At 42.3% G+C, this 23,368-nt stretch overlaps 1 protein-coding gene across 1 annotated transcript; it reads right to left on the bottom strand.

Annotated features, from left to right (window-relative positions):
* Window positions 1-36: 36 nt before the first annotated feature.
* On the bottom strand, window positions 37-21,841 carry slc9a1b (solute carrier family 9 member A1b). Its single transcript, XM_084166433.1, has 13 exons — window positions 21,279-21,841; window positions 12,005-12,238; window positions 11,009-11,235; window positions 8,347-8,597; window positions 7,965-8,182; window positions 7,562-7,761; window positions 6,333-6,422; window positions 6,068-6,138; window positions 5,706-5,873; window positions 3,360-3,456; window positions 2,976-3,101; window positions 2,747-2,822; window positions 37-1,174 (listed from the first exon to the last, which is right to left on the bottom strand). Exons 1-13 carry the CDS (start codon window positions 21,547-21,549, stop codon window positions 918-920), a joined length of 2,286 nt encoding a protein of 761 aa, XP_084022559.1. The 5' UTR covers window positions 21,550-21,841; the 3' UTR covers window positions 37-917.
* Between the last annotated feature and the right edge of the window lie 1,527 nt (window positions 21,842-23,368).

Below are 23,368 nucleotides of genomic sequence, written 5' to 3'. Positions count from 1 at the left end.
AATGTCTAACAAAACATTTTTATTTTATAAGCACTTTATTGTTAAACTCATAGTCATGAAGTCATCATTTTTTCTGATGCATGTGATCTGTAAAGCTTGTTTTCCCTCTCAGTACAAACTAACAATTCAACCCATTTCATTTCAAATAGGCCTACATTGTCTTTCTTATAAAAATTATTAAACTTGGCACACCCGTTTCTTTTTTTAAACATACAAAACAATCACTTACAAGTCAAAATTGATTTTGACAGTTACAGCCCCAAATACAATGGAGACAAGGCATGAGGTGCGATTACTTCGTGTGATATGGAATCTATTTTGTTACTTGCTTACTATGAAAAGGCTTTTATCCAGTCAAAAGACATACTGGAAATTGCATTTGTATTTATATAGTTACCAGGAGTGTGTTTTCTGGCTGCTAAGGGTAGTTGACCATCTACCCTGTGTTGCAGTCCCTGAGAAAACATATGTATCATTCATGCAAGCAAAGTGAATGAGAATCACTATCATGTGAAAAACGTATTAAGACAGAAGTGCTGACAAACACCTACTTTCTAAAGGAAGCCGCATTATTTTACTTCACAAAAACAATGTAAAAAAAAAAACTCTGAAAACCAAACAAATCTTGACACATGCTTTCATGATATTGAAAAATGGGTATGTGAACCATTGGCAAATTATTCACATTATCTTACATCACAAAAATAGCAAAGAACACTGACCCAAACATGAGAAATACAACAATAATGGCACTGACATAAATTAGAAATGTCCTTCAATACATTAGATACTTTGAGATTTTGCCTTTGAAAAATCTCCATCTCATACAAGTAAGTGCCAGAGGAGAATTAAGGTGCTTCTGGAACAGTGGAGTCCTATTATTCTCCCAATTTGATGCGCTATAGTTTAAAAGATCTTTAACAGGACATGAAGGGATCGTCCTCCTCCTTGTCTTTATTGGGACCGGGGTCGCTCAGACATCGCGCTAGTCTCTGGTAGTCCAGCTCTCCCTGGTGGTTGTCTGATGCATTACCTCTGGGTTCTCCTATGTCTGCTTTCAGGCTAGGCCTCTTGGGTACCTCCTCCTCTAAGCTGACAGCGTCAGGTGTGCTGAGAGGGGAAGGCTGCACAAAGTGGACAGTAGGGACACTGTCAGCACTGTAAACCTGGTTGTCTTGAAGAAAGAAAGTAGGAAGAAGTATTATCAACCAGAGCTTGACAGAAAATTGTTGTATTTTATTTTAAAATACCAACTTTTCAAATACTCAAGGTAGTCGAATATAGTTCATATAGATTTTCAACTAAAAGGCAACTAGTTTCTTTGATATTCAAATACAGGTCTCAGAAAAAATCATATTTGAAAGTATTTTGAATACCTCTCAGAAAACCAAATCATATTTTAATGTATTTGAAGTTATTACAAAAATAAATATTAGGTGGCTTCCAAATATTTGATGAAGAACCAAAAAACTACAACAGTTAGTTGAATTAGTCTAAATATATGATCAATAGCACATGGTTTGGAGGGCTCTAAGATATTAATCTTAATATAGCCTATAGCATAGAATGACCTCAAATTACAGTAGACCACATTTGCAGCTTCAAAATGACGAACAAATATGTTCATAATGGAGTTATTACATAAGTAGAATAAATAAGTCACTATTCCTCGTGTACAGTAGTTACAAAAACTCAGCTCATTGCTATGCAAATAAAATGCAATTACCAAAGTATTATGTAACATGGTAATAAATGTTGCTCCAAAAGTAATTACAGTTTTATTACACAAGAACAGTTTAATGTTAAGTGTTACTGAGAATGCTAACAATAACAAAATATGGCTATTCAGTGTCAAAAGGAAACAAAATATCGCAAAACTGCCCTCTTGAATCAAATACAGCTAAGGTAGGTTGAAAATCATGTTTGAATTACTCTGCAGTATTTTCAGGTATCATAAAATGAATTGCAGATTTCAGTGGCATGTTGAAAGAATCATACAGTAATGGAGAATCACAACTTATTTATCCCATCTGTACAAAATATTCTTAGTCATTTTTTTTGACTTGATTATGTACACCTGGGGCAATGGACATTCAGGAGAATTAACATTTACAAAATGTTCAGATAGAAATGTATTGTGTAGATCAGATATGACTGTCAGATACATTGGAATCGTAGAGGAGATTGTGTGTGCTCTATTCATTCTATTTCTATCTTCAACATTAGTTGAAGGCAGCCAAACCAATAGTTTCAGAAAAGTAGTTGCTTTCTCAGATCTGTATTAAAATATTAGTTTTTTTTAATTGTCATTTTTTGGGATCGGATTTCAAATAGTTTTAAAAAGTAGTCATTTTTTGGGATCTGTATATTCAAATAGTTCCTATTTGAAGTAACTATTTGTTCCCCTCAAAAAAGTTACTTTCCACAAAGCATAGTTAAAACTAGTTGCCCCAGGTCTGTTATCAACATTTACTTGACAAATCTGAACTCTTTCTACTGCATATTTATATTCATATTGAATATGACAACATAATATGGATATATACATTTTGTACGAATTATAACCGTTTCAGCTTCAGTGACGGACAGAAGCAACAGGGGACGAAACAGAAGAAAATGGGCCGAAACAGGGAGGTAATATCTGAACTTAGTCCAATAAGAAATGCTTGTTTTCATGATACATTCTACAATATTGTGCTGCGGTGTGCCCTGATGAATACGACCCAGGTGTGTTAGACTGACTGACCTGATTCAAACCTGACTCGTCTGACTCCAGGCCTAGGTGACTCCCGGTTGGCTGGGACAGTGAGGTAATGGCTCATCTGCAGAAACAATATTGTTACAATGTCACAAATACGCTTCATTATTGCAATGAGGCAAAATCTCTGCAAGGTTGGAGACATAGCCGTGGTCAAGAAAGAACACTGGACTGGGGTCTAATCCAAACACTGACCCTCCCTCTCCATCACACTTACCCTCCTCTCCATCACACTGACCCTCCTATCCATCTCCATCTTCGTCTTCCGTAGGCGCACCTCGCTCACGTTGTCTTCCTCATCGGCGTCAAACAAAGTGTGTCTGCTGTAGGATCTGCTGCGCATCTGGGGAAACAAGGAACTGGATGTGAAAATGGAGTTGCTTGCTGCCTGGGGATAATATCTAAGAAACTGTAACAGAGCTCGGTCTGCACATGAGCCGGTAAAGGGACGTCATACTTTCCACAAAAACAATGAAACTCAGTGTAAGAGGCAGGGAGGGTATGCCTGTGTGCATATCCTGTTTTTCTGTCTTCCTCTGGTGGCAAACCTAATTTCCCTTCAGACATTCAACTTCAAGCAAATTCATTCATTGTAACTTACCTTTTGCTTGTTGTTCTGCAGGTTGGACCTCAGGATCCTTCTGATCTCTTCCTCCCGTTTCTTAGAGACCCGTGGAATCGCTCTGGGCTGGATGTTCCTAGGGAGACACATATTACAAAGATATGACCAAAACGCCATCACACCACTGTCAGGAACAGACAGGCCACTGTTAGCATAGCCTAGTCCCAGGTTGGTTTGTACGGTCTTGCCAACTCCTGGTCATTGTTACACTGCATGACAATGACCAAATGAGTTGGCAAGACAGCACAAACAGATCTGGGACTAGGCTAAAGGGTCTATCAGAGTACCAAATGTGTACATGTATGCACAGCAGTGTTCTAGAATATTGGACTGTTGGCTTTCATACTTTGCGAATTCTCAGCACAGCTCAAGCAATTTCTCCAACTGTCAACACATTCAAATGAATAGAGGATGTGTACCGGAGACACGTTGGTTGGGAATTTTGGGGAGGTGCGCGTTCGGGCTGTGCGTCCACCGCGGATGGTGGTCTGAAAGCCGCGTAGCTATGTCACAATGAGACGCCGGACTTTCGCGTCCTAGTGTCTGTGGACTATAATTTACGCTGAAGCCAACAGTGGCCTCTGGTGGAGAGGAGTGGATGTGGACAGTAATGGGCCCTAACTCTTACTGCATGGATGATAAGTACTAAGGACGGGCTGCACTCCAGGAAAGAAATGAAGTACAGTGAGGGAAAAAAGTATTTGATCCCCTGCTGATTTTGTATGTTTGCCCACTGACAAAGACATGATCAGTCTATAATTTTAATGGTAGGTTTATTTGAACAGTGAGAGACAGAATAACAACAAAAAAATCCAGAAAAACACATGTCAAAAATGTTATAAATTGATTTGCATTTTAAATGAGGGAAATAAGTATTTGACCCCTCTGCAAATCATGACCTTGTACTTGGTGGCAAAACCCTTGTTGGCAATCACAGAGGTCAGACGTTTCTTGTAGTTGGCCACCAGGTTTGCACACATCTCAGGAGGGATTTTGTTCCACTCCTCTTTGCAGATCTTCTCCAAGTCATTAAGGTTTCGAGGCTGACGTTTGGCAACTCAAACCTTCAGCTCCCTCCACAGCTTTTCTATGGGAATAAGGTCTGGAGACTGGCTAGGCCACTCCAGGACCTTAATGTGCTTCTTCTTGAGCCAATCCTTTGTTGCCTTGGCCGTGTGTTTTGGGTCATTGTCATGCTGGAATACCCATCCACGACCCATTTTCAATGCCCTGGCTGAGGGAAGGAGGTTCTCACCCAAGATTTGACGGTACATGGCCCCGTCCATCGTCCCTTTGATGCGGTGAAGTTGTCCTGTCCCCTTAGCAGAAAAACACCCCAAAAGCATAATGTTTCCACCTCCATGTTTGACGGTGGGGATGGTGTTCTTGGGGTCATAGGCAGCATTCCTCCTCCTCCAAACACGGCGAGTTGAGTTGATGCCAAATAACTCGATTTTGGTCTCATCTGACCACAACACTTTCACCCAGTTCTCCTCTAAATCATTCAAAACTTCAGACGGCCCTGTATATGTGCTTTCTTGAGCAGAGGGACCTTGCGGACGCTGCAGGATTTCAGTCCTTCACGGCGTAGTGCGTTACCAATTGTTTTCTTGGTGACTATGGTCCCAGCTGCCTTGAGATCATTGACTAGATCCTCCCGTGTAGTTCTGGGCTGATTCCTCACCGTTCTCATGATCATTGCAACTACACGAGGTGAGATCTTACATGGAGCCCCAGGCCGAGGGAGATTGACAGTTATTTTGTGTTTCTTCCATTTGCGAATAATCGCACCAACTGTTGTCACCTTCTCACCAAGCTGCTTGGTGATAGTCTTGTAGCCCATTCCAGCCTTGCGTAGGTCTACAATCTTGTCCCTGACATCCTTGGAGAGCTCTTTGGTCTTGGCGGAGAGTTTGGAATCTGATTGATTGCTTCTGTGGACAGGTGTCTTTTATACAGGTAACAAGCTGAGATTAGGAGCACTCCCTTTAAGAGTGTGTTCCTAATCTCAGCTCGTTACCTGTATAAAAGACACCTGGGAGCCAGAAATCTTTCTGATTGAGAGGGGGTCAAATACTTATTTCCCTCATTAAAATACAAATCAATTTATAACATTTTTGACATGCGTTTTTCTGGATTTTTTGGGGGTTATTCTGTCTCTCACTGTTCAAATAAACCTACCATTAAAATGATAGACTGATAATTTCTTTGTCAATGGGCAAACGTACAAAATCAGCAGGGAATCAAATACTTTTTTCCCTCACTGTATATTAAAAAAAAAAAAAACGCAATGTTAAACAAACAGAAATAGGAGCCAATACTTACTGCATGGAGATGGTGGAGGGCAGAGCAGAGGGCAGCTGGCCACTCTCCACCAGCATAATAGCCTGCTTCAGCTCCATCTTGCGGTAGAAGGCGATCAACTCAGGCTCCTTAAAGTTCTCGCCCACTATAAGCCACCTCTTCACGTAGGTCTTGTTGAAGCGGTTAAGCCTGACATGAGGAGAGTAGAGGAATGGAAAGAGGGAAAAATCAGAAAGAACGGGAGATGGATGGAGAGAGAGAAAGATGGAGATAGATAAAGAGGAAGACTTCATGATGTGTGAAGAATAAAATGGCTGCTTTATTCCAGCCCAAAAAACGATATCAATCCCTTTAATATGTTTATTTCACAATGGCATCCATACTTTTCCTTCCAGTGATAATGCCCATAATGCCCACAGACACCCTCAACGCCTGTGAGGAGATGGTCCAGGAACTAAGAGAGAAAAGGAGTGTTTACAAAGTCTATCTGATTAACCATGCAGTAACTTTAGTGTACTATGTAAGGACCCATACTACACTATAATAATACTGCTCGTCACCCGTGTGTAATCTCTAGAGGAAAGACGTGCGTAACATAAATAGGTGATGCAGTTACGCAAGATTTTGGTTCTGGGTTTTCGAGATTACCTCTGTGTGAATCTCCTCGTTGATGGAAGGCTTGCTCTCCTTCTTCCTCTTCACAGCAAGTAGCTCAACCAGCGGCCTGATTGTCATGCCCTGAAAACACCCAGAAAAGCAGTAGTTAGTTGTAAAGTGAACCTTGTCTATACTAGCAGTTCAAAGTGTGCCGTTTCACTCTCTCAGAGATATACAGTAACATTTTGGAGCAGAGACAAGGACTGTTTGAACTTTAGAGCAGGGCTGTCAAAACTCATTACATGGAGGGGCAAGCGTCTGTTGATTTTTGTTATTTCCTTGAATTTCAAGTTGTGTCCTATTAAGAACCAGACAACCAGGTGTGGGGAGTTCCTAACGAATCAGTGACCTTAATTGCTCAATCAAGTACAAGGGAGGAGCAAAAACCGCAGAAACTCGGCTCTACATGGAATGAGTTTGACACCTGCGCTTTAGAGCAGTATTTCCCAACTCCAGTACCCCCAACAACAGTGGTGTAAAGTACTTAAGGAAAAGTACTTTAAAGTACTACTTATGTCATTTTTTGGGGTATCTGTACATTACTATTTCTGAAAACTTTTACTTATAATTCATTACATTCGTAAAGAAAATATTGTACTTTTTACCCCATACATTTTCCCTGACACCCAAAAGTACTCATTACATTTTGAATGCTTAGCAGGACAGGACAATTGCCCAATTCACACACTTATTAAGAGAACATCCCTGGTCATCCTTACTGCCTCTGATCTGGCGGACTCACTAAATACAAATGCTTTGTTTGTAAATTATTTCTGAGTGTTGGAGTGCCCCTGGCTATCCGTAAAAAAAAAAAAAATACAACGAAAATTGTGCCGTCTGGCTTGCTTAATATAAGGAATTGTATATTATTTATCCTTTTACTTTTGATACTTAAGTACATTTAAACCCAAATACTTTTAGACTTTTACTCAAGTAGTATTTTACTGGGTGACTTTTACTTGAGTCATTTTTTATTAAGGTATCTTTACTTTTACTCAAGTATGACAATTGGGTACTTTTCCCACCACTGCCTAACAGCACATTTTTGCTGTAGCCTCGGACAAACTCGCATGATTCAACTCATTGAGGGCTTGATGATTAGTTGACAAGTTGAATCAGGTGTGCTTGTCCGGGGCTACAACATGTGTGCTGTTGGGGTTACTGGAGGACTGGAGTTGGGAAGCACTGCTTTAGAGCATCATTCAGATTGTCCGCCTCACCTGCACAAACACAGTGAAGAAAATGACAGTGATGATGGCTGTCAGGAACAAGTTCCTCATTTGGTGACTATTTGACAGCAGGTATCCCAGGGAGAAAGCTATGGCCCCTCGCAGGCCACCGTAGGCCACAATGAACTGGTCCTTTTTGGTCAACTTGACAATCCGGAATTTGTTTATGATGAACGTAAGGCCAATCACTCCTGAAATACACAGACAGATAAAATAAATACAATAAAATGCATTTTTCCCCAAGTAAAAATGAAACAGATGAAAAAAGTTATACTTTAACGTTAGTGTATTTACATTTAGTTTTTTAACATTTTATTCAGAATTTTTATTTAATCTGTTTTACTGTAACTTTTATGGAAATCTTTAAAGATTTAGCATTTTGCATAATACTGACCCAGTACTCGTGACACCAGACAGAGGATGACGGTGGTGATGACGAAGGTCCAGTTCCAGGCATGCGGCCCTGCCACAGTGGACACGCCCAGGAAGATGAAGATGAGCGTCTCGCTCACGCTGCTCCACATCTTCAGGAAGTACTTAATGGTTGTGTAGGACTTGTGGGATATGTTGGCCTCCACATACGGCCGCATCACAACCCCACATGCTATCAAACTACGGAAGGGAGTACAAGACGATTTTCAATGTAACTTCATGTTCATTTGTCAGTTCAACTTGTAGCATGATGTACTACAGTAACCATAATGCTCCATTCACAACCGAATAGTGTCCCATCTCCTTATCAATACACATCTGTTCTCTGTCAAATAGCTACTTACGCCATGATACCAGAGAGATGGAACATCTCGGAGGAGAGGTAGGCCATGTAGCTGTAGAGGAAGACGAAGAGGGGTTCGATGACACGGGTGTGAGAGGTGAAACGAGAGGTGAAGGCTGCCAAGAAGCCGTAGATGGCCCCCACCAGGACCCCTCCTAGGGACACCACGAAAAAACACACCACGCCTAGGAACACATCCAATACGGTGACCGTCCCCACTTTGGAGAACTCCTCAAACAGGTTGTACAGAACCTGCATGGAGGGACGAAGGAGGGGTCAGTGGAAATTCACAGAGATCTATGTGTGAGTCTCAAATGGCACCCTACATAGGGGATAGGGTGCCATTTGGGACACAGGCTATATGTCCAGTACATAGCAATATTCTATCAACTAGATTTAGCTACAGTTGTCGATTTGATTCTGCTTCACGTTATCCTTGATCAGTCGTGATTTCAAGCCAAGGGTCTCCTAACCACTACACCAGTATATCCATACACCCTTGTTATGCTGAGACACATTATCCATTTGCTTCACTTGACCTATTGGTTGAATGGTAACATGATTATACATGGTATGTAAACAACATGTGTACTATCTAAATGGTATCCTTCAGACAATTGCCAGATACTAGGGTTGAGTCCCAAATGGCACCTTATTCGTAGTATACAGTGCACTACTTTTGACCAGTAGTGGTTGCATTATGTAGGGAATAGGGTGCCATTTGGGATGTACCCAAGCTGGCATCAGTCCCTCTCAGCTACTCAGTCTTTTGGAACACTGAGGCCATTATCACCGCCAGGCAGTAAATACCCTCCCATTGCATTACTGCTCCATTAAACTAACATCCGCCTCTGTTTGGGTGATAGCTGAATCAGTGGGCTGGGTTGGCATAGAGTCAGAGCCATTTGGCTGAGTAATATCTACACCTGCCAAAAGCACCTAAACTGACATTCGGCATCTATTAATGTATGTTTACACATACAGTTAGCCGGTGAGTGAGCCACAGCCAAATGCCAACTACACTACATGACCAAAAGTATGTGGACACCTGCTCGTCGAACATCTCATTCCAAAATCATGGGCATTAACATGGAGTTGGTCCCCCCCCCCCTTTGCTGCTATAACATCCTCCACTCTTCTGGGAAGGCTTTCCACTAGATGTTGGAACATTGAATGGACTTGCTTCCATTCAGCTACAAGAGCATTAGTGAGGTCAGGCACTGATGTTGGGCGATTAGGCCTGGCTCGCAGTCGGTGTTCCAATTCATCCCAAAGGTGTTTGATGGGGTTGAGGTCAGGGCTCTGTGCAGGCCAGTTCTTCCACACCAACCTACGCAAACCATTTCTGTGTGGACCTTGCTTTGTGCACAGGGGCATTGTCATGCTGAAACAGGAAAGGGCCTTCCCCAAACCTTTGCCACAAAGTTGGAAGCACAGAATTAAGATTTCCCTTCACTGGAAATAAGGGGCCTAATCCAAACCATGAAAAACAGCCCCAGACCATTATTCCTCCTCCACTATGCATTTGGGCAGGTAGCGTTCTCCTGGCATCCGCCAAACCCAAATTCGTCCGTCGGACTGCCAGATGGTGAATTCATTACTCCAGAGAACGTATTTCCAATGGCGTCAAGCTTTACACCACTCCAGCCGATGCTTGGCATTGCACATGGTGATCTTAGGCTTGTGTGCAGCTGCTCGGTCATGGAAACTCATTTCTTTAAGCTCCCGACGAACAGTTAGTTATTGTGCTGACATTGCTTCCAGAGGCAGTTCGGAACTCGGTAGTGAGTGTTGCAACCAAGGACAGACCATTTTTACGAGCTACGCACTTAAGCACTCGGCAGTCCCGTTCGGTGAGCTTGTGTGGCCTACCACTTTCCGGCTGAGCCATTGTTTCTCCTAGACGTTTCCACTTCACAATAACAGCACTTACAGTTGACCGGGGCAGCTCTAGCAGGACAGACATTTGACGAACTGACTTGTTGGAAAGGTGGCATCCTATGACGGTGCCACGTTGAAAGTCACTGAGCTCACCAGTTAGGCCATTCTACTGCCAATGTTTGTCTATGGAGATTGCATGGCGGTGTGCTCGATTATATACACCTGTCAACAACGGGTGTGGCTGAAATAGCCGAATCGACTAATTTGAATGGGTGTCCACATACTTTTATATATATTGTGTGTTCTTGCCATAATATGGACTTGGTCTTTTAGCCGCTAGCAGAGAGGACAGTGCACCGTCATGGTTAATGGAAAATGGATTATGCTCATTCTCCTCAGCTGTGAGAACACTGACTGCCTGTTAAGCGGGGTGGCTGGTGGCGTTAGCCACGGGTCTGGAAATGAACACTGAATTTACACAGCTGGCATGGGAATAAAGTAACAAAACAGATCCCGTCATGTTAACTTGAGTTGATGGAAGCAAGCCAACATTGTACACAGAAACACAAAGGCAGCAACTGAGTGAACTAACAGTATTTGGCCTCTAGTTTGATTCGTCCCCATCTGCACTCACCACTGTGACAAATAACCCTGATGAAGGCTAACGGCCGAAGCGCGCTGGTTTTATCAATCCACTGCCCTTTTATAGTTGCTGAATTTCCTCTCTACTTCAGTTTGCTACTCAATTCATGCACCTTGGTTGGAGAGCCCTTAACACTCACCACTGTGACAGCATCATTGAGAAGGGACTCCCCAAACACCAGGATGTGAACCAGCTCGTTGATATGGATCTCCTCGAACACAGCCAGCACGGCCACGGGGTCCACTGCCGACACGATGGAGCCGAAGAGCAGGCAGGACAGCAAGTCAACTCCGCTCAGACCGACGCTCTCGATCTGGCACAAGGCATACAGCAAGCCCCCCATAAAGAAGGCGTTCCACAGGGTACCTTGAAAGAGATAGAAAGAGAATGGCCGTGTCCGAATACCTGTACTTGCGTTCTAAATCGTAGGCATTTTGGGTATGAGAAAAAAGTAACTTTTATAGTATGTGAAATTCTAACATTTAGTATGCTTTAAATGCCAGCTCATTTCGGCTTTTCATCCAGTAGAATTCGTAGCACACTATTGAGGAAGAGAATGGTATTTCGAGTCCCATGTGTGTTTGGCAACAGCTGATAAATTAGCTGAGGGGACGCGCTGTACCAAAACGAACGAATGGCGGGAATCAAGGCCATTGCGCATTAGATGACACATTCTCAGTAGGATGAGCCTAGAATGTTGATATTTGTTGCTTACTCCATTAGTTTTTTACTAAACAGTGTATACTATGATTAGTATACACAGTATGCAGTTTAAGTAAGTAGTAGGCAAGCCATATTTCGGACACGGACAATGGTTTATTTCAATATAGCGATATTACATGGTATCAATACCAGCGAAGGCTGAATTATTTGATAGAATTTTCACTAGTAGTAGTAGTAGTAGTATTATTATTATTATTATTATTATTATAATACCCATGGCATGACAAGGAGTTTGACATGATAGCACAAACAGATCTGGGTCCAGGCAAGGAAACTGGGTTGCGGCAGTTTAACTACACATAATATGTCATGATAACATGAATTATAAAAGTACCAAATACATATCACTAAATACATCTGTATACAAATTGCACTGGAGGAATAAAGTGCTTAGCAGTCAGTGCTTAGTTACCTATCACTGCAAACACCAAGATGGTGCCCACGTTCTCTGTGAAGGGCCGGATCGGCAGGAAGTAGCCAGCATCGAGGATGATGGGAGGGAGGAGGCACAGGAAGAAGAGCTGTGAGTCCAGTACTGGGGGCTCCTCTCCGATCACCTTGATGAGCCCCCCCACTAGCAGCCCTACCACGATCAGCAGGCAGCTCTCTGGGACCACACCTGACAGACGTGGGATCAGATGGAAACCTAAATGGGGAGATGAGGAAGTTAATGTTAGTATAAAGACATATCTGTCGGCAGTACACCAGGGACCTTATTCAAAAAATGTCTCAGAGTAGGAGTGCTGATCTAGGATCAGGTCCCCCCTGTCCATGTAATCTTATTCATTATGATCTAAAAGGCAAAGCTGGTCCTAGATCTTTTACTTTTATTTGTTTTTGCTTTATGAATACGAGTCTGGGTCAGTAGTAGGACAGTGGGTTTGTTACTACGACATTGCCGTATCCAGGCAAGAATGTGTGGCAATTTCCTCCCTATGTTGATATAGCCTCTGTTGCAATTGTCTTCAGATGTGCAATACATTGTGTAAAAGACTGTGCCTGTAGAAGTGGATATACAGTCGTGGTCAAAAGTTAAGAATGACACAAATAATAATTTTCACAAAGTCTGCTGCCTCAGTTTTGATGATGACAATTTGCATATACTCCAGAATGTCATGAAGAGTGATCAGATGAATTGCAATTAAAGTCCCTCTTTGCCATGAAAATTAACTTAATCCCCCAAAAAACATTTCCACTGCATTTCAGCCCTGCCACAAAAGTACCAGCTGCCATCATGTCAGTGATTCTCTCATTAACACAGGCTGGAGATCACTCTGTCATGCTGATTCAGTTAGAATAACAGACTGGAAGCTTTAAAAGGAGGGTGGTGCTTGAAATCATTGTTCTTCCTCTATGAACCATGGTTACATGCAAGGAAACACGTGCCGTCATCATTGCTTTGCACAAAAAGGGCTTCACAGGCAAGGATATTGCTGCTAGTAAGATTGCACCTAAATCAACCATTTATCGGATCATCAAGAACTTCAAGGAGAGAGGTTCAATTGTTGTGAAGAAGGCGTCAGGGCGCCCAAGAAAGTCCAGCAAGCGCCAGGACCGTCTCCTAAAGTTGATTCAGCTGCGGGATCGGGGCACCACCAGTGCAGAGCTTGCTCAGGAATGGCAGCAGGCAGGTGTGAGTGCATCTGCATGCACAGCGAGGTGAATACTTTTGGAGGATGGCCTGGTGTCAAGAAGGGCAGCAAAGAAGCCACTTCTCTCCAGGAAAAACATCAGGGACAGACTTATATTCTGCAAAAGGTACAGGGATTGGACTGCTGAGGACTGGGGTAAAGTCATTTTCTCTGATGAATCCCCTTTCCGATTGTTTGGGGCATCCGGAAAACACCTTGTCCGGAGAAGACAAGGTGAGCGCTACCATCAGTCCTGTGTCATGCCAACAGTAAAGCATCCTGAGACCATTCATGTGTGGGGTTGCTTCTCAGCCAAGGGAGTGGGCTCACTCACAATTTTGCCTAAGAACACAGCCATGAATAAAGAATGGTACCAACACATCCTCCGAGAGCAACTTCTCCCAACCATCCAAGAACAGTTTGGTGACAACCAATGCCTTTTCCAGCATGATGGAGCACCTTGCCATAAGGCAAAAGTGATAACTAAGTGGCTCGGGGAACAAAACATCGACATTTTGGGTCCATGGCCAGGAAACTCCCCAGACCTTAATCCCATTGAGAACTTGTGGTCGATCCTCAAGAGGCGGGTGGACAAACAAAAACCCACAAATTCTGACAAACTCCAAGCATTGATAAATAAATAAAATAAATTGGTCATTTAGCAGACGCTCTTATCCAGAGCGACTTACAGGAGCAATTAGGGTTAAGTTCCTTGCTCAAGAGCACATGGACAGATTTTTCACCTAGTCGGCTCGGGGATTAGAACCAGCGACCTTTCGGTTACTGGCACAACGCTCTTAACCACTAAGATACCTGCCGCCCCAGATTATGCAAGAATGGGCTGCCATCAGTCAGGATGTGGCCCAGAAGTTAATTGACAGCATGCCAGGGCGGATTGCAGAGGTCTTGAAAAAGAAGGGTCAACTCTGCAAATATTGACTCTTTGCATAAACTTAATGTAATTGTCAATAAAAGCCTTTGACACTTATGGAATGCTTGTAATTATACTTCAGTATACCATAGTAACATCTGATAAATAATATCTCATAACACTGAAGCAGCGAACTTTGTGAAGACCAATACTTGTGTCATTCTCAAAACTTTTGACCACGACTGTACATATATACGTTTATTAATACAGATAACAAAACCTACTAATTATAAATGTATAAATTAATTTATCAGTAATCACACACACAAAAATACAAAAATAATGTGTGTGTGCATGTGAGTGTATGAGAATTAGGCTACATAGTGCGTTAGGCATTTTAGTGCCTAACCACACACTTTCATCAATATGCATGATCATTAACTCAATGTAATATGCTTGATCATTAACTCAATTTAATGTGACAGCTCAGGAAATGTGGATTGATTTGATAAATGTTAATGGTAATTTGTAGATATGAATTTGGCAAGAACCGAATTGAATCACAATCTAGGCTCTCATTTCCTTCCTCACTGAGTTTAGTGCAGATAGAGTAGCTTGAGGCATTTACGCAATAGTTAGGCACTTTTCAAAAGAGGCACGTGAACATAAGTGTCCATTTAGGCTCGTTTATCTTTCTCAAAACTTTTGACCACGACTGTAGGTATTTTAAGTTCACAGTATACACATACAGGGGCACAACTTTCACTGGGGACAATTCTGAAATTGCATTTGTGTCCCCCCCCAGTTTTATCATTGGAATGTGATACAAAACACGGCAACGGTGTGCTTTAGGACCATGTGGACGCCTCCGAGCGGTCAGATAGGTTTTGAGTGTTTATCCGATTGGATAAAAAAATATATACAGTAACAGACAAAAGTTTGGACACACCTACTCATTCCAGGGTTTTTCTTTATTTTTACTATTTTCTACATTGTAGAATAATAGTGAAGACATCAAAACTATGAAATAACACATATGGAATCATGTAGTAACCAAAAAATATATTTTATATTTGAGATTCTTCAAAGTAGCCATCCTTTGCCTTGATGACAGCTTTGCACACTCTTGGCATTCTCTCAACCAGCTAAATGAGTAATGCTTTTCCAACAGTCTTGAATGAGTTCCGACATATGCTGAGCACTTGTTGGCTGCTTTTCCTTCACTCTGCGGTCCAACTCATCCCAAACCATCTCAATTGGGTTGAGGTCGGGTGATTGTGGAGGCCAGGCCATCTGATGCAGCACTCCATCACTCTCCTTCTTGGTCAAATAGCCCTTACACAGCCTGGAGGTGTGTTTTAGGTCATTGTCCTGTTGAAAAACAAATGATAGACCCGCTAAGCGCAAACCAGATGGGATGGCGTATCGCTGCAGAATGCTGTGGTAGCCATGCTGGTTAAGTGTGCCTTGAATTCTATATAAATCACTGACAGTGTCACCAGCAAAGCACCCCCACACCATCAGACCTCCTCCTCCATGCTTCATGGTGGGAACTACACATGCAGAGATCATCTGTTCACCTACTCTGCGTCTCACAAAGACACGGCGGTTGGAACCAAAAATCTCAAATTTCAACTCATCAGACCAAAGGACAGATTTCCACCGGTCTAATTGCTCGTGTTTCTTGGCCCAAGCAAGTCTCTTCTTCTTATTGGTGTCCTTTAGTACTGGTTTCTTTGCAGCAATTCGACCATGAAGGCATGATCCTCTGAACAGTTGATGTTGAGATGTCTGTTACTTGAACTCTGTGAGGATGGTAACTCTAATGAACTTATCCTCTGCAGCAGAGGAAACTCTGGGTCTTCCTTTCCTGTGGCGGTCCTCATGAGAGCCAGTTTCATCACAGCGCTTGATGGTTTTTGCGACTGCACTTGAAGAACAAAGTTCTTGAAATGTTCCGTATTAACTGACCTTCATGTCTTATAGTAATGATGGACTATCATTTCTCTTTGCTTATTTGAGCTGTTCTTGCCATAATATGGACTTGGTATTTTACCAAATAGGGCTATCTTCTGTATACCACTCCTACCTTGTCACAACACAACTGATTGGCTCAAACGCATTAAGAAGGAAATAAATTCCACAAATTAACTTTTAACAAGGCAGACCTGTTAATTGAAATGCATTCCAGGTGACTAACTCATGAAGCTGATTGAGAGAATGCCAAGAGTGCAAAGCTGACATCAAGGCAAAGGGTGGCTACTTTGAAGAATCAAAAATCAAAAATATATTTTGATTTGTTTAACACTTCTTTGGTTAATACATGATTCCATGTGTTATTTCATAGTTTTGATGTCAGTTGAAGAAGTCGGAAGTTTACATACACTTAGGTTGGAGTCATTAAAACTCGTTTTTCAACCACTCCACACATTTCTTGTTAACAAACTATAGTTTTGGCAAGTCGGTTAGGACATCTACTTTGTGCATGACACAAGTAATTTTTCCAACAATTGTTTACAGACAGATTATTTCACTTATAATTCACTGTATCACAATTCCAGTGGGTCAGAAGTTTACCTACACTAAGTTGACTGTAACTTTAAACAGCTTGGAAAATTCCAGAAAAATAATGTCATGGCTTTAGAATCTTCTGATAGGCTAATTGACATCATTTGAGTCAATTGGAGGTGTACCTGTGGATGCATTTCAAGGCCTACCTTCAAACTCAGTTCCTCTTTGCTTGACATCATGGGAAAATCAAAAGAAATTAGTAGACCTCCACAAGTCTGGTTCATCCTCCAATTTCCAAACGCCATGGGACCACGCAGCCTCATACCGCTCAGGAAGGAGGCACGTTCTGTCTCCTAGAGATGAACGTACTTTGGTGCGAAAAGTGCAAATCAATCCCAGTACAACAGCAAAGGACCTTGTGAAGATGCTGGAGGAAATTCCTGATTTGTTATTTGTTTGCATGTTTGTCACACTTAAATGTTTCAGATTATCAAACAAATTTAAATATTAGTCAAAGATAACACAAGTAAACACAAAATGCAGTTTTGAAATGAAGGTTGTTATTATTAAGGGAAAACTAAATCCAAACCTACATGGCCCTGTGTGAAAAAGTGATTGCCCCCCCTGTTATAACACAACTCAACTGTGGTTTATCACACCTCAGTTCAATTCCTCTAGCCACACCCAGGCCTGATTACTGCCACACCTGTTCTCAATCAAGGAATCACTTAAATAGGACCTGCCTGACAAAGTGAAGTAGACCAAAAGATCCTCAAATGCTAGACATCATGCCGAGATCCAAATAAATTCAGGAACAAATGAGAAAGAAAGTAATTGAGATCCATCAGTCTGGAAAAGGTTATAAAGACATTTCTAAAGCTTTGGGACTCCAGCGAACCACAGTGAGAGCCATTATCCACAAATGGCGAAAACATGGAACAGTGGTGAACCTTCCCAGGAGTGGCCGGCCAACCAAAATTACCCCAAGAGCGCAGCGACGACTCATCAAAGAGGTCACAAAAGACCCCACAACAACATCCAAAGAGCTGCAGGCCTCACTTGCCTCAGTTAAGGTCAGTGTTCATGACTCCACCATAAGAAAGAGACTGGGCAAAAACGGCCTGTATGGCAGAGTTCCAAGACGAAAACCACTGCTGAGCAAAAAGAACATTAAGGCTCGTCTCATTTTTGCCAGAAAACATCTTGATGATCCCCAAGACCTTTGGGAAAATACTCTGTGGACTGACGAGACGAAATTTGAACTTTTTGGAAGGTATGTGTCCCATTACATCTGGCGTAAAAGTAACATCGCATTTCAGAAAAAGAACATCATACCAACAGTAAAATATGGTGGTGGTAGTGTGATGGTCTGGGCCTGTTTTGCTGCTTTAGTAGCTGGAAGACTTGCTGTGATAAATGGAACCATGAATTCTGCTGTCTAACAAAAAATCCTGAAGGAGAATGTCCGGCCATCTGTTTGTGACCTCAAGCTGAAGCGAACTTGGGTTCTGCAGCAGGACAATGATCCAAAACACACCAGCAAGTCCACCTCTGAATGGCTGAAGAAAAACAAAATGAAGACTTTGGAGTGGCCTAGTCAAAGTCCTGATCTGAATCCTATTGAGATGCTGTGGCATGACCTTAAAAAGGCAGTTCATGCTCGAAAACCCTCCAATGTGGCTGAATTACAACAATTCTGCAAAGATGAGTGGGCCAAAATTCCTCCACAGCGCTGTAAAAGACTCATTGCAAGTTATCGCAAACGCTTGATTGCAGTTGTTGCTACTAAGGGAGGCCCAACCAGTTATTAGGTTGTTTTTCACACAGGGCCATGTGGGTTTGGATTTTGTTTTCCCTTAATAATAACAACCTTCATTTCAAAACTGCATTTTGTGTTTACTTGTGTTATCTTTGACTAATATTAAAATTAGTTTGATCTGAAACATTTAAGTGTGACAAACATGCAAACAAATAAGAAATCAGGAAGGGGGCAAACACTTTTTCACACCACTGTATATCCACAGTAAAACGAGTCCTATGTCGACATAACCTGAAAGGCCGCTCAGCAAGGAAGAAGCCACTGCTCCAAAACCGCCATAAAAAGCCAGACTACGGTTTGCAACTGCACATGGGGACAAAGATTGTACTTTTTGGAGAAATGTCCTCTGGTCTGATGAAACAAAAATAGAACTGTTTGGCAATAATGACCATCGTTATGTTTGGAGGAAAAAGGGAAATGCTTGCAAGCCGAAGAACACCATCCCAACTGTGAAGCACGGGGGTGGCAGCATCATGCTGTGGGGGTGCTTTGCTGCAGGAGGGTCTGGTACACTTCACAAAATAGATGGCATCATGAGGAAGGAAAATTATGTGGATCTATTGAAGCAACATCTCAAGACATCAGTCAGGAAGTTAAAGCTGGGTTGCAAATGGGTCTTCCAAATGGACAATGACCCCAAGCATACTTCCAAAGTTGTGGCAAAATGGCTTAAGGACAACAAAGTCAAGGTATTGAAGTGGCCATCACAAAGCCCTGACCTCAATCCTATAGAAAATGTGTGGGCAGAACTGAAAATGCGTGTGCGAGCAAGGAGGCCTACAAACCTGACTCAGTTACACCAGCTCTGTCAGGAGGAATGGGCCAAAATTCACCCAACTTATTGTGGGAAGCTTGTGGAAGGCTACCCGAAACGTTTGGCCTAAGTTAAACAATTTAAAGGCAATGCTACCAAATACTATTTGAGTGTATGTAAACTTCTGACTCACTGGGAATGTGATGAAAGAAATAAAAGCTGAAAGAAATAATTCTCTACTATTATTCTGACATTTCACATTCTTAAAATAAAGTGGTGATCCTAACTGACCTAAGACAGGGAATTTTTACTAGGATTAAATGTCAGGAATTGTGAAAAACTGAGTTTAAATGTATTTGGCTAAGGTGTATGTAAACTTCCAACTTCAACTGTATATATAATAATAATAATAATAATAATAATAATAGTTATGTCCCCCCCACTTCTAAAACCAAAGTTGCGCCCCTGTACACATATAACCACTTAATTATTGGATGAATTAAATGCTGCAATGAGTTAGTTGTGCATCACTGTCTGTCATTCTGAGCTCCCATAAAAAATGTAAAAGGCCTTTTTTTAGGCCGCTATTTTAGGCAACACACAAGTTGTTAGTCATAGGTCAACCATGCTGGTGCTGCAACTGCAGATAACTGAAGCCCTAAGAAATTTATATCTGGATAAGTGGATATAAACAGGAGAACTCTAGTCCCTCAAGGGTCTCCGACCTAATGTATGTCTGAGTCCTGGAACATTATAATTTACTACATCTGGGATGGGCCAAGGGTGTGAAGCACAAAAACCCTACATAACACACAAGAAGTTCTTGCAAGAAAGGCATTTCCCTGTATTTGTGCACGTGACATTAAAACTTGAAACTCATCAACAGTACGTATCCCCCAAGGGACAGACCATTCATTATAACAATGATAACTGAACGATAAGGCTGATTTCAGGACTAGGACACTGTTTGAAATGGGTATGCTGCTGACTTGAGGTCTAGGACTCTTGGCTGTCAAACACTGTTATGAAATTGTTATTCTGCTGTATGTGCCACTGTATGCATCAGCCCCCACCAGCTCCTTTCCGCTTTCTGTTATCACAGAGTACAGAAAGGCAGGCTGGCCCTGAGGAGAGAGCTGCTGCTGCAGATAAATCCAAAACAGCTTCACTTATTGGGCTGGGCCAAAGATAGACAGGGAGGGGAAAGCCCCACGGCCAATCACTATCTCGGCAAACTGACTCCGAACTGACACGACACCTACACGGAAGATCCCTTTATAGTATGCGTCCTAAATGGCACCCTATTCCCTATAGAGAGAATATGGTGCCATTAGGGACATTTGTGCATACGAAATATAATATGAAATATTTGTGTAGTGTGTATGTCTTTTTCTGAGACGAACATTAGCCTATTTTAAAGAGAAAGTACAGTCACAGGAAATGCATGCAGAACAAGCTACACCCATCTACTCTCTGAATTTCCAAATCAAATGTTTGCCAGGTCATGCAGTGTTTAATCCCCATGTCTTCCATTACACTAATCTTATGGAACTTGTGCATCTATTTCTAGTGATGACTGGTGAGAGGGACAATTGCATATAAAGTCCAAGGTAAGATGCAGTGTAGGCATCAAAAGTAGGGCTGGAACAATGGGTATGGCAACAGCAAATTGTACTTATTGGTAATAGTATGGCTTCCAAGCCCAACCCTGTGCCATAAAGAACCAGATAACTTGTACGTTCATGGTATCATCCCACTTCTGCCACCAATTAAGTTATTAGTAACAGGGTGGGCAAGTCTACTAACTCCTGTGTCCAAACTTCTTGGCAGGAACTGTAGTATGTTTATAACATTACATTCCTGTCTGAATTGATGAGTTGTAGTATATTGCAATAATGACCCTGTCTGAACGGGTCTGAAGCTATCAATCAAGTTATCATCATACCCCCTGAGTAGACAGCTGCAGTGTCATGATGCATGACGCAGTGTGACGTTGAGGGGTTTATACAGTGTCATATCAATTCATATCAATGAATGCAGTAGGGGGCATTCCCAATGGATCACTGTAACATCGTGACAAAAGCAAAGGCAGGTACTCACCAAGTTTCATCAATAAGGCGAGGAGGATCCATAGCGCGATCTCAAAAGGCTTTCGTACGTGCTCGTAATTTACGGCAAGTACAGGAAAGGCCTTTTTAGTATTAGTTATATTAGTTAAATATGAGCCTTCAGTCCCATGCGATGGATGTGTAGGGGCAGAGGCTTCAATAGGTAATGCAACCCCCACGAACAAAACCAAAACTATTACCAGGAGATCCCGGCGACAGCCAGGAAAGGAACACGAGAATGCCGGCATTTCAAATGTGTTCATGATTTATCCCGCTAACTACTCCAAATCGTCATCCTCTTCATCAATGCGTCGGAGATGCAAGCAGAAATGAAGATGTAACGGGAAGTGATGCTGGTGCCTTGCATATCACGGGTAATTGTAAAGAAAACGCCAGTAAAAAGCTCCCTGGCGTTGATGATGATTGTATTCCTCTTTAAATGTTTGCGCAGTGTAGTCAAGCGTTGAAGTGTTCACTAATGTGAAAGGCGCACCTGTTATGTATTAGGCGGAAAAACAACTCCTGTTTGTGCCTCATGTCCTCTATTTGGGTTACTTTGGCTGCGTTCACACCTCAACGGTTCACACAACCAGCCCAATTCTGAGCTTTTTTTCTACTTCTTCTGTGGTTGTGAAATGGCGGTTGGCAACCAAAAAGGTGCATTACCGCCACTAACTGGACTGGAGTGTGAGTCCATTACACTTTGTGATAAAAATACAAAAAAAGAAGGGGAAAAGAGAAGGAAATTACTTCTCTTCTGCAGTAAAATCTTGTAACCCCAAGTACTTCTCTGGAGCTGCCACCACTACATCTATTTTCTGTGATTTACGTTCCATTTCTGCAGTACAGTTGATAAATCAGCTGGGCTAGACAATCTGGACCCTTTCTTTCTAAAATTAGCCGCCGAAATTGTCGCAACCCCTATTACTAGCCTGTTCAACCTCTCTTTCGTAACGTCTGAGATCCCCAGAGATTGGAAAGCTGCCGCGGTCATCCACCTCTTCAAAGGGGGTGACACTCTAGATCAAAACTGTTACAGACCTATATCCATCCTGCCCTGCCTTTTTAAAGTATTTGAAAGCAAAGTTAACAAACAGATCACCGACCATTTCGATCCCACCGTACCTTCTCCGCTATGCAATCCGGTTTCCGAGCTGGTCATGGGTGCACCTCAACCACGCTCAAGGTCCTAAACGATATTATAACCGCGATCGATAAAAGACAGTACTGCGCAGCCGTCTTCATCGACCTGGCCAAGACTTTCGACTCTGTCAACCACCGCATTCTTATTGGCAGACTAAATAGCCTTGGTTTCTCAAATGACTGCCTCGCCTGGTTCACCAACTACTTCTCAGATAGAGTTCAATGTGTCAAATCGGAGGGCCTGTTGTCTGGACCTCTGGCAGTCTCTATGGGGGTGCCACAGGGTTCAATTCTCGGGCCAACTCTATTCTCTGTGTATATCAATGATGTCGCTCTTGCTGCTGGTGACGCTCGGATCCACCTCTATGCGGACGACACCATTTTGTATACATCTAGCCCTTCATTGGACACTGTGTTAACAAACCTCCAAACGAGCTTCAATGCCATACAACACTCCTTCCGTGGCCTCCAACTGCTCTTAAGCGCTAGTAAAACTAAATGCATGCTCTTTTTTTTGTTGTTGTCGTTTTAGCAGACGCTCTTAGCCAGAGCGACTTACAGTTAATGAGTGCATACATTTTTCATACTGCCCCCCGTGGGAATCAAACCCACAACCCTGCTTTACCAACTGAGCTACACGTGACACTCTTCAATCGAATGCTGCTTGCACCCGCCCGCCCGACTAGAATCACTACTCTCGGCGCGTCTGACTTAGAATATGTGGACAACTACAAATACCTAGGTGTCTGGTTAGACCGTAAACTATCCTTCCAGACTCACATTAAGCATCTCCAATCCAAAGTTAAATCTAGAATCGGCTTCCTATTTCGCAACAAAGCCTCCTTCACTCATGCTGCTAAACATGCCCTCATAAAACGGACTATCCTACTGTGACGACCCTCCCACTCTGTCTGCCGTATTTTCTCTTTGCTCTTGTTT

The sequence above is a fragment of the Coregonus lavaretus genome (assembly GCF_964263955.1).
Source record: "Coregonus lavaretus genome assembly, chromosome: 7".
Lineage (NCBI taxonomy): Eukaryota > Metazoa > Chordata > Actinopteri > Salmoniformes > Salmonidae > Coregonus > Coregonus lavaretus.
The sequence above is the reverse complement of the archived record's forward strand: the minus strand, read 5'-3'. Positions and strand labels throughout refer to the sequence as shown.